The 14,962-nt window shown below is 46.2% G+C and overlaps 1 protein-coding gene across 1 annotated transcript in view; it reads left to right on the top strand.

Annotated features, from left to right (window-relative positions):
* PLEKHH1 (pleckstrin homology, MyTH4 and FERM domain containing H1) overlaps positions 1–14,962 on the top strand; it is an 89,283-nt gene that overhangs the window by 17,324 nt on the left and 56,997 nt on the right. The window contains exons 3-6 of the mRNA XM_032774746.2: positions 2,054–2,116; positions 7,859–8,008; positions 11,724–11,807; positions 14,473–14,554. Coding sequence (XP_032630637.1) covers positions 2,054–2,116; positions 7,859–8,008; positions 11,724–11,807; positions 14,473–14,554 — 379 coding nt within the window. The remainder of the gene's footprint in view (positions 1–2,053; positions 2,117–7,858; positions 8,009–11,723; positions 11,808–14,472; positions 14,555–14,962) is intronic.

Raw genomic sequence — 14,962 nt, 5'->3', positions numbered from 1 at the left:
CTAGCTGACTGAAATGCAGAATGGAGAAAATGTAGCATCAATAGCGAAAAGTTAATTACCCAGTAGTCAGTGCTGACCCAATGCTACAGCATGGGGTTAGGATGTGCTTTGCTCCTTACCTACCAACATTTGACAGCTATAAATGGGGCTACATGAAGAGAAAAATAGGGACATTTTTTTAAATGCCATTGAAATTATGAAAGAGTCCTGTAGAATTTAAAAGGGATGAAACCAACAGAATCTTTACAGGCCTTTAGTTGAGGATCTAAAGAAAGTATTCAAAAAAGTTATAGTATTTAATAGATAGTGAGGTTTTTCTGTGCTTTTTTTTTTTAAACTATCCTGTAGAATTCTATAGTAGGGATATAATTAGGGCCCTACCAAATTCACAGCCTTGAAAAACGCATCATGGACCATGAAATCTGGTGTCGCCTCCCCTTCCCCCCCATTCCCCGGTGAAATCTGGTCTTTTGTGTGCTTTTACCCTATACTATACAGATTTTACAGGGAGACCGGCATTTCTCAAATTAAGGGTCCTCACCCAAAAGGGAGTTGCAGGGGGGTTGCAGTACTGCCGCCCTTACTTCTGAGCTGCCTTCAGAGCTGGGTGACTGGAGACCTGTGGCTGTTGGCTGGGAGCCTAGGTCTGAAAGCAGAACCACTGCCAGCAATAGTGCAGAAGTAAAGGTGACAATACCATACCATGCCATCCTTACTTCTGCGCTGCTGCTGGTAACAGTTCTGCCTTCAGAGCTGAGTTCCTGGCCAGCTCTGCGGCTCTTCAGCTGCCCAGCTCTGAAAGCCCTGCCACCCCAGCAGCAGCAGCACAGGAGTAAGGGTAGCAGTACCGCAACCCCCACTACAAAAACCTTGCAACCCCCGCACAACTCCTTTTTGGATCAGGACCCTTACAATTAAACCACTGTGAAATTTTAGATTTAAATGGCTGAAATCATGAAATTTATGATTTTCAAAATCCTATTACTCTGGAATTAACCAAAATGGACCATGAATTTGGTAGGGCCCTAGATATAATTCACTATCAAAATCTATAAAAAGTTTACAGTTTTCGATTAACTCCATGGGGTTCTATAGTGGTTTGGAATAATAGAGTGAAAAAACCCTATACTTTGTGCTACAAGTAGGGCCTGTAGGGACACCTGGCATGTATGTTAGTTGCTGGGGTGCCATGTTTTGGTTGAATTGTCCAACAGAGGTTCTGACCACTTACAAAACCTATGATATTTTTGGCAAAAATAGGCCCTACACCAAATTCTAGCTTGGGTAACTGCATTCTGCCTCTAAATGCTCTTTCCAGTTTAAACTGGATACAGTTGACTTCATATTTTATCTTTACACAGTTATGTAATGCGTTAAGTAGTTGCTGTGTTTCACTCCAGCTATGGCTGCATTTCAGTGAAGGTGAAGTAATTCCTGTATATTCAAGATTAAATTCCATACTCTTTAATCAAGTAGAGACACCCATTGACTTCGCTGGGAGCTTTCCTTCAATTAAGGACCAGTTAGTTAAATTCTTTGGGATGAAAGGTACAATAGGAATTTGAGATGCTCACTAACCTGTAGCTTTGAGATTAGAGTCTGCTTTTGTAGATAGACCACAGTATCTATGCGACCTATATAGATCTAGATAGCGTATGGAGCCTACTGGGAGCCATTCCGTGCTGTATTCAGTTTTATTTGCCCCTATTAATGAGTCACTATTTGGAGAAAGCACAGGAAAGAACGATGGGCGATAGCCAGGCTACTTGCTGAGATAACTCACCAAGTATAAATTGCAGAGGCGGAATCGGGGATGTTCCTTTGACCCATGTAATGAATGATGAAGCTCACTAATGAGAAAACAGTTCTTGCAAATCCAAAAGGGGTGGTAGGGTAGGCTGGGGGAGATCAAAGGTCTTTGTTTCCTGGTCAGAGCTGTCCAGTTAACCCGATGAATACCAAAGATCAGAGTTCCTGTTAAAGAAACCAGGAGCTTCGGTTTCAAAAAAATAATGATTCTGCTCACTGTCAAATCTCTTTTCTGGCTGTGAAGATGCAGGAGCTGGAGCAGAGAGTAATCAAGGCAGAGCAGAGGGCAGAGAATGCAGAGAAACAGGTAAGAGGTTCTCCAACACTGACACTGTTACGAACCCAGCAAGCCTGCACTTTTAACAGTCTCCAAACCACTGTAGAGAGAGCGCCCAATATTATGGAGCTTCTCTAGGGAGACACTTATTACAGAGCAATTAATTAATATTTCTGGTCCTGCCCCGCTGCCCTCCTACCTGAGTTTCCAGGGTTGCCCTAAAGGAGTTAAGCCCAACACATGACACCTGCATTTCAGTTCTGCAACAAAAACATTTGAAGAATCCTGCAGAGAAGCTGCATCTTTACCTACAGATCTGTGGCATGGAGGCAGTTAAGCCAATGGAGTGACTAACTGTCACGCAGTATGTCACAACAGACCACAGAATAGCAGGGGGCTATTGCAGATCAGGATTGAAGTGCAATGTTGGAGCACCATAGAGGCTGTAAAACAGAGTGCAATACACAGGAGTGCTGTTATGAGACTGACTTATTTCCGGCCTCAATCTCATGACATTGCTCAGGATTACAAGATATTATATACCCATGTCATGTTGCAGGGAGGTCAGTATCCACTGTTTCCTGTTTTAGGGGCCTCAGAGTGGAATAGCAGGTTCTGCCACAGGTCAGGACTGAAGTGGATTGGCATAGTTATAAGAGGGAAGCCTGCATTGCGCCAGGAGCATCATCTCCTCTCTTCCAGGAGCCCCATATCACTCCAGTGAAGTAACAAAATGGCTTAAATTCCAGTCCCATTAGCCCTCATGTGGGATTCTCTGACCCTGGTGAAGTTTTTCCAACATGATAGCAAGTGTACTATGAAATGTAAACAAGCAACATCTCATCTAGAAACATCCCAACCTCCATGCTATAAAATTATGTGGTGTACGAGGTTAATAACTAGCTGGTCCCCGTGCAAAATGTCTGGGTTGCTGACACCATGCTATCAGAGGTTCCTCTCCTCCCCCTTGCTCCCTGTGAACAGCTCATTGCTGAATGCTGAGATGATAATGGCACAAGTATGTGGGCAGTGGAGTAGAAAAGGGTTGAGTATGGGACTGTAACAGAGGTCAGTGAGTGAGATAGGCAGAGAGATTGTCACTGTGGCTATTGTTGAGGTCACTAGACCACCTGTGACTTAATTCAAAGGCAATGGCCTTGATTCAGCCTTGCTGACACAGAGATGGCGACTGGGCCCCCTGAACCAGCAGAGTGATGGCATTTACCTCTCCTCTCCAGGTGTTCTGCCAGGACAGCACCGTTTTACATTCCAGTCACGGCTCTGTAGGAAACCCACTAATAGAGACTGACCCTTCCAGCCGACTCTTCCCACTTTCTGGGAAAAACAAGCCAGTTCTGCACTTCTGGCAGAGTGGAGGTTGTTGGTGGTGTGTGCCACTGTGACCGACCCTTACTGTAGCACACTTTCCACCAGCGAGAGGCCTGCAGCCCAGGCTGTACCACCATACACGAGCAGAACCCAGGGGAGTGACTCGGGCCGCAAAGATTGCTGCCTTTCCAACAGCACCACCCATACCAATATCCAGAGAGGAGCATCTTTTCAGTAGAAATGCTTTAATTACGCCTGACAGCTTTAGGAAGTGGAGCTGCCCCCTCACAAACAGGTATATTGCGGGTGAATAAGCAGCATTTGTCAAATGAAAGCGCTCCACAGGGAGTTTAGAGTCTTTTGTTTTCTTTCACCCAATGAGACTGGCTGTTTGGATTGCTGATTCAATGGACTCCCACAGCTGCCATCCTCAATTAAAGAAACCACATGTCTGCAGTCCCCACTCTGAGCCTCCAGCACAGTCAGCACTTGGGCATCAGACAGGCAGGAGGGGCCCTCTTTTTTTTTTTTTTTTTTAATTATTATAATCACCCTGAACTCTAATGAAAACACATCTGACTCAGTGAGCTTAGCTTTCTGCCTGGGATGGCCAGTGCCTGCCTTTCTGATTCAGTGCAAGGGAGAAGCAGTTTGCTTCTCTATCTGATGTAGACAGACAAGGGGGCAAAACACAGTTTCTGCAAGTCTGAGGTGAGAGCTGCTCAATAAAGCGTAAACTGCTCTCTCATAGACTCGTAGGTCAGAAGGGACCAATATGATCATCTAGTCTGACCTCCTGCACAAAGCAGGCCACAGAACCCTACCCATCCACTTTTATAACAACCCCTAACCCATGACTGAGTTATTGAAGTCCTCAAAATGCCCACGCTGCAGAGGAAGGCGAAAACCGCTCCAGGCCCCTGCCAATCCGCCTTGGAGGAAATTCCTTCCCGACCCCAAATATGGCGATCAGCTAAACCCTGAGCATGTGGGCAAGACTCACCAGCCAGCACCCAGGAAAGAATTCTCTGCAGTAACTCAGATCCCATCCCATCCAACATCCCCTCACAGACTATCAGCGGATAAGTCTGCTCAATGATCCAAGATCAATTGCCCAAATTAAACTATCCCATCATATCATCCCCTCCATATACTTATCAAGCTTAGTCTTAAAGCCAGATAAGTCTTTTGCCCCCACTACTTCCCTTGGAAGGCTGTTCCAGAACTTCACTCCCCTAATGGTTAGAGACCTTCGTCTAATTTCAAGTCTAAACTTCCTAATATCCAGTTTGTACCCATTTGTTCTTGTGCCTACATTAGTACTAAGCTTAAATAATTCCTCTCCCTCCCTAACGTTAATCCCCCTGGTACTTGCCAGCCCTAAGCCTTTGCCAAGCCACAGTGGCATTTGGGAAGAGCTGGTTCGAGAATTATTCGCAACTCAACTCTTACTGACAAGACAGCAGTACCGGGTATTTGTCCCTCATTACATGTTGTAAATACCAGGCTGAGTTAAGCTGAGTTTTTCATTGGTAAGGAACTTTACTATCTAGCAAAACAAGTTCTTCACAGAATCTTCCATACAGACTAGACTCAGACACTTCACAGTGTCTGATGATGATAACTGTGGGACTTAGGAAATAGACTTGGGAAAGAAAGTAATAGTAGCCTCAGAGGGTTGCAAAGAAAACTCGGATTCTAGAGGTAGCTGGATCCTAGAGCACTAAAACTTTGTAATACAAAAGAATTCCCACCTGTTCACATGAACTAGTGTTGGCACAGATGGGGACAGATATCCATTCTCATCCTGCTGGACCTCTGCAGCATTTGACATTGTTGACCATGAGATTCTGCATTCTTACCTGAGAGAGAGAGTAGAAGCCCAGGGTAATGTGCTAGAATGGTCTGAGCCAGGTGTGGGCAAACTTTTTTTGGCCCAAGGGCCATATCTGGGTATGGAAATTGTATGGTAGGCCATGAACGCTCACAAAATTGGGCGTTGGGGTACAGGAGGAGGTAAGAGCCTCTGGCTGGGGGTGCAGGCTCAGGGTTGAAGCCAGAAATTAGGAGTTCAGGGTGCAGGACGTGGCTCCGGGCTGGGGAAGGGGGTTGGGGTGAGAGCTCTGGGATGGGACTGGGGATGAGGGGTTTGGGGTGTAGGAGGGTGCTCCAGGCTGGGTCCGAGAGGTTCGGAGAGCGGGAGGGGGATCAGAGCTGGGGCAGGAGGTTGGGGCATTGGAGGAGATCAGGGGTGCAGGTTCTGTGTGACACTTACCTCAAGCAGCTCCTGGAAGCAGCAGCATGTCCCCTCTTCAGCTCCTACACAGAGGTATGGCCAGGTGGTTCTGTGTGCTGCCCTCTCCACAGGTGCCGTCCCTGCAGCTCCTATTGACTGCAGTTCCTGGCCAATGGGAGCTGCGGGGATGGCGCATGGGGCGGGGGGAGCATGCAGAGCCCCCTGGCTGCCCCTTCACGTGGGAACAGGAGGGGGGACATGCCACTGCTTCTGGGAGCCACGGCACACACGGAGCAGGGCAAGTCCCCAACCCCACTCTCCAGCAGGAGCTTAGGGGCTGGATTAAAACATCGGAAAGGCTGGATGTGACCCCCAGGCCGTAGTTTGCCCACCCCTGGTCTGAGCCCTTCCTGCAATGTCACTCCCAACAAGCAATGATCCTGGTGGAGTTCCACAAGGATCAATTTACTCTCTGATCTTTTTCCACATCTGTATGCACCCAATAGGTGAACTGGTCAGATGACACAGACTCAAGTGCCAGCAATATTCAGATAATACTTATCATTTACCATATACAACCACACCACTACCACCAAGGTGGCCCAATGTTTGTATGAGATTAGCTTTTGAATGAATAAAAGTTGTCTGAAGCTAAACCCAAGCAAGGCAGAGGAGATGCTGGTGGGCAGAGGAAAGTATTCTGAAGGACTTGCAGCCCTGCTGCAGTCGCTGGTCATTGAAGACATGTGCCTACAGTTGGTCAGTTCAGTCCATAGCCTAGGCGTACTCTGATTTCTCTCACATAGCATCATCTGCAAGTAACATTTTTACCATCTACGCTTGGCTAGAAAATCCCTCCCTTCCTGGCAGACAAAGATCAGGCCTCAGTTATTCACACATTCATCACCTCTTAGATGGTTTATACCAATGCCTGGGCATGAAGTCTTCGCACTTGGGAAACTCCACCTACTGCAGAATGCAGTGTTGTCTTCTCAGCAACACAGGCTACGGCGAACGTATCAAACCTGTCCTCCATTTGCTAAAGTGGCTTCCAGTAGACTATCAAATTAAGTTCAAGGTCTGTCCTTATCTTCAAAGCATTCCATGGCCTGGGCCCAAGATACCCAGAAGGATCATCTAAAGCTCCAGGATGGAGACTGTGGTCAATAACTCTGCTCCACTGGCACAATGGAACTCTTAACAAGGGTAAAGCTCATCTGTGCAGGAGACAGAACTTTTTCTGGTGGCCAGCCTAAGACGGTCTCATGAACTCCCCTAGGAACTAGGGACCATCACAAACCTCACCACTTTCCACTCCAAGTGCAAGGTGCATTTTTTTGCCCTTGCCTTCTCTAATATAAACACATAGCTTCAGATAGTTATATTAAAAACACTCCCCCTTCCTTCAAAACAAGACAGTTCACTGCACATGCTTTCCCCTTTCGGGAGAGGATGAGAGAGCACACACACAAGTGTTAGGTGGGCTTAATGCACTACTAGAAGGCCATCAAATACTACAGCGATAAGCGTGGTGTAAAAACCTACATAGAATAGAGGGGAGCCCAAAGGAAGGCCAGGCTCTGATGGGTTTCAGCATTTTTACCACTGTGTTAGTTAGCAGGTTTAACCTGCACAATTGCAAAAACACCAGAAGCTGTCAAAGCTTTGTCTAAATTAGGGATCGTAGCAGTGGGAGTTTTTTGGTAAGTATCCCCAGTGTAGTTACAACCCAAAGGCTTTGAAGAGGATGACTAGGATCTTCGTATTGAATCTGGTATTAATGGGGATAAATAATTCAATATGGTATTAGTTGTAGTCAGCGTAGAGAGCCCTGCCTTTCTATATGATGTAGGGTATTTATATGGCCTCCCTATTACCATAGATTGTGAGGTGCTCAGATACAAACTTGTATCTTCTCTTATTTCTCATTGCCTTTCACCCTGTCCCCTTTGCTCCACCAGTGATGCCAGTGGCAATCTCAGAACCGAACACACTGCATTTGAAAATAAGATTAATTGCAGAGTACCTTAGGCCTGTAAGAGTGTTTTTTCAAAGTTCAGATTTTGCTTTCTTTCCCTCCATCATAAAGATGAGCCCCCACTCAGAGTGGTTACCACTAAAGTAACTCATGCCATCACATTCAATTTTCATTAACTCCACCACCACCACCCATGTCATTACAATGAAAGCATGAGGGTATCTTTCAGGTCAGAGTCACGGAAGAGAAGGTGAAATTGGCCAGTATGAAAACCAGCGAATCAGAGAGTACCCTATACAGAAAATACCAAGAGCTGCTGGGCACAGTGCAAGGAAAGGATGATCTGATCGGCAGACTGGAAACGCAGCTGGAGAAACAGGTAAAGCCACCTTCCACTGGGAGATCTGTAGCATGCATGGGCCCGTGGGACCATAGGTAACATATGGTGCATGGCTTGACTTATCTCTCCATCATCCATGTGCTTTCATCGAACCTGTGAAGGGAAACAATCTCCTTCTGGCTGGTAGGGTGACCCGAGTCTTTAATACGATGGTTCTCTGATCAAAGCAAGATTCTTCTCCTTCCAAGGAGATATACAGCAATCCAAATAGACAAAACTAAAGTAAAATCCATTTAAGTTTTGGCTGATGGGGATTCATAGTGGGATGTGAAATGTTTTATTGGAATCACTGGTTTAAATTCAGAATAGAGTAGGAGAGTGAACATCTCAGATTGAAAACCGCCTTTGACATCCTGGTTGTCTATGTGATTCAGTTCCTAAGTGTAGAGATTTTAGTGGTTCTGGGTTATGGTAATACGATACTGAGTCTCTTACCATTATGTCTCTGATCTGAGCCTAGCTCGGTACATTACCATTTCATTGATGTTCAAAGGTCTATGTAAAATGCATTACATAGGATTTGCCAGGTCTTATCAAACCACTGATCAATCAAGTCTGAAATCTCATCTCCAGCAGAGGCTAGCACCTGATGTTTTAGAGGAAGGCAAATAAGTAGAGTAATAAACATTGCAAATGTTACAATGCTGTACTCAAGGTGGGAGGGGGGAAATCCTACCTCCCTGACATGAAGCATGAGATTTGATAACATTGGTAGTTGAGCATATTAAACTAAGAGTAATTATTTGGTCATAGAATTATCCAGAACTATTTAAACCCAGAAACAGTATCTGAACTAGATGTGCTGCTGTGGCACTGAATTGCACAGACCAGTTAAAACTATGAAGTACCAGTTTTATTTTTGTTGTATCTGTATGGGCCAATGATTGAGTGAACCCTTTATTCTCTTACTTTGTGAGAGTGTAAAACAAAGCGAGTGATCATTTTTACTATCCCTATTTTCTAATGAAGTAGACTCCATGTTACAAAAGTCACCAGCAGATTTGGTACAAAACCATTATCACAATTGTCACCTTTGTTGTCAGCTTCAGTAGAGAGGCGAATGGCTGAAGGAGCCAAGGAGACTGAACTTCTCCCTCTAGCTCCTAGGCTTGGTTTCTCCTTGTAAGGTATCTAAGCTATTTTTGGAGTGGGGACCTTGCACTGCCACCACCCATGCTATACCTGATCTGAGGCTAAACAGAGGCCTGATACTGCTGGAAAGTGAAATCTAGCATCTTTCAGCAGCAAATTCCCTTAAGAAGGGAAAAAGAGAAGAATGATGTGACCGCAAAGCTGATGGCATGGTGTCATTACCCTGGCAGTCACTTGGGAACAATACTCCCTGTTTGATTTCTCAAACTTATAATTGTAGCATCTAGGAGACCTGGTCATGGACCTATGCTGGGCACTGTACACACACAGAACGTACCTGTAAAATCCTCCTTGAGTTTCCCTTCGTGGCAGGAAGGTGCCTGGTAGGCACCCAGCCTCAGTTCCCCCTTCCCTCCCAGGGTCCCTCTGAACACTTCAGTGCTGTCTTGGGCTGAGAACACTTTTGTCACAGGATAGTTTGTGATGACCCACATCTCAAAGGCATAAACCAGAGCCTCTGGCTCTGCTGCCTTTTGTCATTTTTGACTCTTCTTCAGTCCCCAATCATCCTTCAAATAGAAGGTTGCTGGGCTTATCCCCATCATCTCCTGATAAAGTTTAGAGGCTCAACCAAAGCAAAAACACAAATAAGTCAGCCTGCCCTGGGTTTAACAGAACTCACATCCTTCCTGAGTTCTTTCCCAGTTCTCTACCCCTCGTACAGGACAGTGGCCACAGTATCAGTCTCCAGGGCCTTCCCTCTGTCCAGTGCTCACAGAGTTTGGCAGGAAACATTCCCTCTATCACTCTGCAGGCCTATGTCTTCCTTCAGCCTCAGTTCTCACTTCATTTCCTGCCCTTGTACACGACAGAGGGCACAGTATGCTCCCTCTTCTGGCTCCAAAGTCTCCATAGGTCTGCTTTTGGCCTGTCTCTCTTCCTTCCTAGATCCCAGGCCTCCTTATATCTCCTGACCCCAGATGCTACCCCATCCCCTAATCAGTGGTAGTTAGGATACACCAGTTCAGTCACAAGAGGTGTGACACCTCCCTAAAAAGGGGCTCAGTCACCCTATGACAATATCCCACCTATAGACCGACCAGTGCTCCCCGTGGTGTCCAGGCTCAGGTTTTGGGCCTGTTGTCCCCAAATATATTACTTTGACTTTGGTTTCTCAGCGAGAGCAACAGCTGTGTGTCACAGGGACCTTGATGGGATTGCAGGCTTTCAAAGTAACCATCCTTCCTAAATCTCCAACTCTAACACCTGCCCTCTAAGCTCGAGATAGAATTATTGACATTTATAGAATTCTCTTCATTCTGAAGGACTGAAAAAACATTTTATAAGGTACACACGGGAATTGTTTAATTCTCCATTGACATGTAGCCACCAAATGGGTGGAAAACTACAGTTACTTAACACTGCAGAGCAACAATATTACATAATAATGTAGGATAAGAGGAGTAGAAGGCTATGTACAAATGAAACTCAGGGAGGCAGAATGTAATTGCCCAAGATGGAATTAGGCCAAGATACAATGGGGCCCTGTAGAGGTGCGGACTCACCCCTGTAGCGCCTCCTGCTGGTTGTCCTGGGGAATTAGCTCACTTCCAGCCAGGAGTACCTTCTGCAGGCCACTGATCCACCTGTCCTCTGGCTCTGTGTCCCTCCCTGGACCCCGGTGCCCTTTTAACTGGGGTGCTGCCCCCTGGCAGTCCCCCATCAATGATCTGGGTCTCCCTTCCCTGGGGAACCCCCAACCCACTATCCCCACTTCACCTCAAAATATGGCTACTGCCAGTCACCATCTAGCCCCCATGCACTAGGGCAGACTGCAGTATCAGCTACTTATCATAAGCAAAGGGGTTTGGACTGGCTGCCTTTGCCTACCCCTGGGCTGCTCTCTGCAACCACCAGTACTGGTTGGCCTTATGCTAGGCTGCAGCCTGGGGCTTTCCAGGCTGGAGCTCCCCAGCCCTGCCCCTACTCTGTCTCTAGCTCCCTGCAGCCAGGCCCTTCTCCCTCTACAGGCAGAGGGAGACATCTGAGCTCCTGGCTCCCAGCCTCTTTATACAGGCCAGCTGTGGCCTGACTGGGGCACGGCCCAGCTGCAGCCACTTCCCAATCAGCCCAGCTTAGTAGCTCCCAGCCACAACCTTCCCCCAGGGCTGTTTTAAGCCCTTCAGGGCAGGAACAGGGTAAGCATCCCGCTACAGGCCCCAAAACAGATACCCTGGTATTATTAGCCTAAATTTTCAAAAATTACTCAAGTGGATTTTGAAATCACCAGACACCCTAAAGGGGCCTGATATCAGAGGCCAGGTGAGCATTAATATCTCAGTATCAGAGGAGTAGCCATGTTAGTCTGGATCTGTAAAAAGCGACAAAGAGTCCTGTTGCTTTCGCTTATGCTCCAGTATGTCTGTTAGTCTATAAGGTGCCACAGGACTCTTTGTCACTTATTAATATATGACTACACTTCAGTCCTGGGACCATTTCACTGAATGGAAGTTCCAGTATATAAGCCACTACTGCTACAGTAACCCACTAAGAACATCATGACTGTGTTCCCATAATGCATTTAATCCTCTCTTTGTCACAGAAGCAGCTGAGGGCTGAGGAAGCTAAAATTGTTCAAGACAAAGCTGCCAAGATCAAGGAGTGGGTAACATTTAAGCTAAGAGAGGTGAGTCTCCAGCCTGTTGTCAACTTCTGTGGTTTGCATTTGGGAGTGGTGATTCTATATGTTGCTGGGGTTGAAGATTCAGCTCTTTGTATAGACAATAAAAGCAAGATATTATTACTCCTGGGGGAATTCTGCACCACTGCCTTATGCCAACAGGGAGGATGGGCTCTCTAAAGTCACTGACAAAATTTGGTTTCTTCAAGGCATAGCTATTATGCCACCCAGTTAACTAGCCAGCCGTCAAACTGGAGTGTGAGTGATATCTACATACAGAAACGCTGGATGTTAGGTCTCTTCTTGCACTGAGTGAAACTTCTCATGTTGTCTTAAATGCTTGTATTCTCCTACACTGGCTTACTCCTGGGGGAATTCAACACCACTGCACCAGCGCAGTTAATAGGCCATGCATATTTTTAATTTTTTGAACAGAAAAAAGCTTCTGCCAGAAAGTTGCTGCATTTCTGCCTTTTGCCCACAAGACAGCTCTTTGGTGTTGGAACAGAACTGCCTCAGCAGAAAATAACTTCAGCTGGAAAGTTGCTGTAGTTCTGCCTTTTGTCCACCAGAAGGCGCTGTGGCAATAGAACAGAGCAGCAGCTCCTGGCCAGCTAGGGAAGAGAAAGAGCCTGCCTTCTTCACAGTGCCTGTGGGGCTAGGTCCGGAGAAGGGAGCTATGGGGAGACAAACAGCATGGGGCTGCTGGGGGGTCAGACAGGGGCTCATAAGGGCTAGTTGAAGAGGACAGACTGGGGCAGGGGCTGAATGGAAGTAGAGGCGCAGGGCCACAGGGAGAGGAAGGTGCAGGGCCACATGGGGATGGGGGAAGGGGTGCAAGGGCACACAGGGAAAGTGGGTGGCTGAATTGGGCGGAGAGACATATGGGGGCAGGGAAAGGGGGTGCAGGGCCACATGGGGTCTGAGTGGGAGTGGAGGGACACATGAGGGTCCAGGGACACATGGGGATGGGGCAGATGTGCCTGAATGAATGGGAGAGGCTAGGGGACAGCAAGGGTCTGCATGGGGGGAAGCTTCCTAACAATCCTTCCCGCCCCCACCAAAAAAAACTTGTTCCATACTTTCCCCACCCATACCCAACAACCCTCCAAGTCCAAGTTCACACCCAGACTCCTTCCCAGCAATTACTTCCCTCTCCCTCAGTTCCTCTGTTACCCCTGACTCCGCCAAGCCTTTGCACTGCTTCTGAGGGGTGGGGGAAATACAGTTCTGTATTGAAGTTTAGATGAATTATTCGTCAGAGTTCTGTGTTAATATGCCTAGTAAGGAATCTATTTGTCCTGAATCTTTTTTGTTGTCTGTATTGTTACAGACATACTTGCTGACAGGTATTTTGAAATAAATGACCAAAAATAATTGAAACGTGGTGTGATTATATTGTGTTATTTTGACAAATAAAATATGCAGATTTTGGCAGAATTTGAAAATATTGTGCACAGAATTTTTAATTTTTTGGTACAGAATTTCCCCAGGAGTAAAGAGGTTCACTGCCACAAAGGAGTTAATGTTTGCCACAGCACACAGCTCATGCTGCATGGGCAGATCCTCTGTCCTCTTGACTTGGGACAATTTACTGATTTAGCAAAGCAGTAAACTGGTGCTGAGTTGCCATGATCAGATTTCTACCTCCAAGAACTAGAATTTGAAGTAAATTGTTCTCTCATTCAGAGGAAACAAAGACTTCCCCACCATCACCCTGTCCTGTGAATCCCGAGATGCAGTTCCTGTCATTCCTCCCGAGGCAGCACCTGGCTTATAGCCATTTTATTTCCTGCTCTTCCTTAAAGTTACTAACTCTGTCTGACACTGTTTTCCTCCAACATGGCATTCCCTCATGTCTGCCCTTCCCTTCTCTTCCAAACCCCTCTGAGCTTCTGGGCCTTTATCTCATTCCAATGCCCACTGAAGTCAATGGGATTCTTTCCACTGACTTCACTGAGCACTGGATCAGGTTCCTGCTGTCCCATCTCAAAGCACTTTTTAAAAGACTTAGTAACTCTTTACTCCTGGGATTGAGGCCACACATGCATCTCCAAACTTTGGATTTCTCAACTTGTTTCAGGAAGGAAGTTGTTAGCATGGTGCTTTACACCTATAGGTGGTGCAGGGATTCTTTATGTGGAACCCTGTGTTTGGGTGAGAGTCCCCAGTCCCTTTAGTACTGCCCAGATTATTTGCTGTGATGGGTTTCTTTCCCCTCCCTTGAATATATATTTGTTGGGGTTAACTTCATGTCTTTCCCACCCCATCCCTGCTGGCATAGGGGGGATCCCATTACAGTGTGTGCAAGAGGAAGGAAAGCTGACATTCCCAAGTAATAGTAGTTTAGCTGTCTCTTTCCAACCAGTTGTTTCCCAAAATATCTTACAGGTAAATTATAAATAATAGCAGAGAGAGAAATGATGAGGCCTATGCAGGGGAGAAGAAAGGTGCTTTCCAAGGATATTTGGGAAGAGTGGTTAGGTGCAGAAGGGCTATTCCAACTGGCAGAAGCTGCTGCTGAGAAGGGCTTCAGAGCTTAAAGTTAAATTTATCTGTTCTTTTTCTTGTTCTTATCTTGAGACTTAATTGCAGTCAGAGACCTAAACACTTCTTGATGTTGGGGAAAGTGTTTAAATAATTTTTTTCAGTTTTTATTATTGTTTCATAGCTTGAGCTAGAAAATTACCACCTGAAAAACCATAATCAGAGGCTGACAGAGCAAATTGAAGCTCTTCAGGATGCATTACAAGGTAAATGTGTTCACTTTGGAATTGTAACCTAGTAAACAGCTGAGGACTGGTAGTCAGGAATCATGGGTGCTGCCATAGATTAATAAGTATGACTTGGGCAAGTGGCATAATCTCAGTTCCTTAATTGCCCATTTTTGAAATGTGAACAACAATGCTTACCTGTGAGGCTTAATTATATCAATGTTTGTAAAACCATCTGGACGGAAGAAGCTGTAGACGGCAAGTTGCTTTTATTGTAACAATGCTCCTTATTGGATTCCAGTGGGGACTGAATCTTGGACCTCTGGTTTAGGAGGCTGTGACTGCTTCCAAGCTAATGGGCTTGGCTGGTCCTTTTGCTCAGGGAGTCAAGGCTGTCACTGGCAAAACCTTCATTGACTTCAGTAGCGCAAGCTCAAGTCCTTGATG

Source organism: Chelonoidis abingdonii, chromosome 4 (genome assembly GCF_003597395.2).
Source record: "Chelonoidis abingdonii isolate Lonesome George chromosome 4, CheloAbing_2.0, whole genome shotgun sequence".
NCBI lineage: Eukaryota > Metazoa > Chordata > Testudines > Testudinidae > Chelonoidis > Chelonoidis abingdonii.
Note: the sequence above shows the minus strand (reverse complement) of the source record. Positions and strands in the feature narration are given on the sequence as shown.